Source organism: Odontomachus brunneus, unplaced genomic scaffold (genome assembly GCF_010583005.1).
Source record: "Odontomachus brunneus isolate Ranch 3 - 2012 unplaced genomic scaffold, Obru_v1 Obru_scaffold_170, whole genome shotgun sequence".
Classification (NCBI taxonomy): Eukaryota; Metazoa; Arthropoda; class Insecta; order Hymenoptera; family Formicidae; genus Odontomachus; species Odontomachus brunneus.
In genome coordinates, this window is record NW_022639620.1 from 515,275 (window position 1) to 516,312 (window position 1,038).

The following is a 1,038-nucleotide window of genomic DNA, read 5'->3' on the forward strand; positions in this document are numbered from 1 at the left end:
ATATGTAAAGGTGCAATATTTCAGTAATATTTCTGTAATATTTCACTATAATATGTAATATTACCACTATATTGCAATATCACTGCAATATTTCTGCAATATTACGTGCTGTGTGGGATTAATGTATTATATTTTACGTATGAGGAAGACACGAGAAAACAGAAGCCATCTAGTGAATGATCCGCCCTTATAGAAATATCATACTAAGAATCATTGATAATTACTTATTTTCAGTATTAAAAATACTGAATAATAAGTAATTATCAATGATTCTTAGTATGATATTTCTATAAGGGCGATTCTTAGATATGAGAATGCTATATAACATAGATGTAATGCAAATAAACGCTTGTTATATAACATATTATATTTATATTATATTTAGTTATGTTGGTGTTATATAATTATAATCTGTAAATAACAGGGAAATTATAACAGTTCTAAAACACAGTTAGATTGCAGTTATAAAAAAAAATTATGCAACTTTAATATTAATAACGTATAACATCCCTTATATTGCGTGTTACTTCTATGTTATATAATATTTATATTCTGTGTTTGCTGAGATGAGTATGGTGAGTAACATTAATTATATTATTGACATGTTACTATGTAATATTGCATAATAATATTATAGTAATATTGTTGCATAATATACTAAATCCTAAGTAGCAAGATAATGTCAAATAACATTTTCATTTCATCATTAAAATGTTATTAAAACGTCATGTTACTTAGCATTATATCCCAGCAAACCAACACGTAACTGTTATATAACATAGGGATTACATACAGAGCACAATGTTATATTGCACAGTAATGTAAATAAGATATAAGTGTTACATAATCTTGAGAGCACTGTAATAGAACAATGTTATATATCTTCGTTATGTATATAACTTATAACAGTTATTTAAAAATGTAATATAACACAGTTATAACTCGAAGGATATTACATAAATATTACAACTGTACTCTTGGTGTGATGTAGCGCATGTTATATTACTTATACGTATATAATCTATTATTACCGATACA

General features: G+C 25.3%; 2 protein-coding genes across 3 annotated transcripts in view; one reads left to right on the forward strand and one right to left on the reverse strand.

The window, feature by feature from the left end:
• Nucleotides 1–1,038, reverse strand: part of LOC116851263 (1,5-anhydro-D-fructose reductase) — a 254,733-nt gene that overhangs the window by 251,778 nt on the left and 1,917 nt on the right. The window lies entirely within an intron of this gene.
• LOC116851279 (protein ALP1-like) overlaps nt 1–1,038 on the forward strand; it is a 33,625-nt gene that overhangs the window by 22,779 nt on the left and 9,808 nt on the right. The window contains exon 2 of the mRNA XM_032830561.1: nt 949–982. Within this exon, the coding sequence (XP_032686452.1) occupies nt 949–982 (34 nt within the window). The remainder of the gene's footprint in view (nt 1–948; nt 983–1,038) is intronic.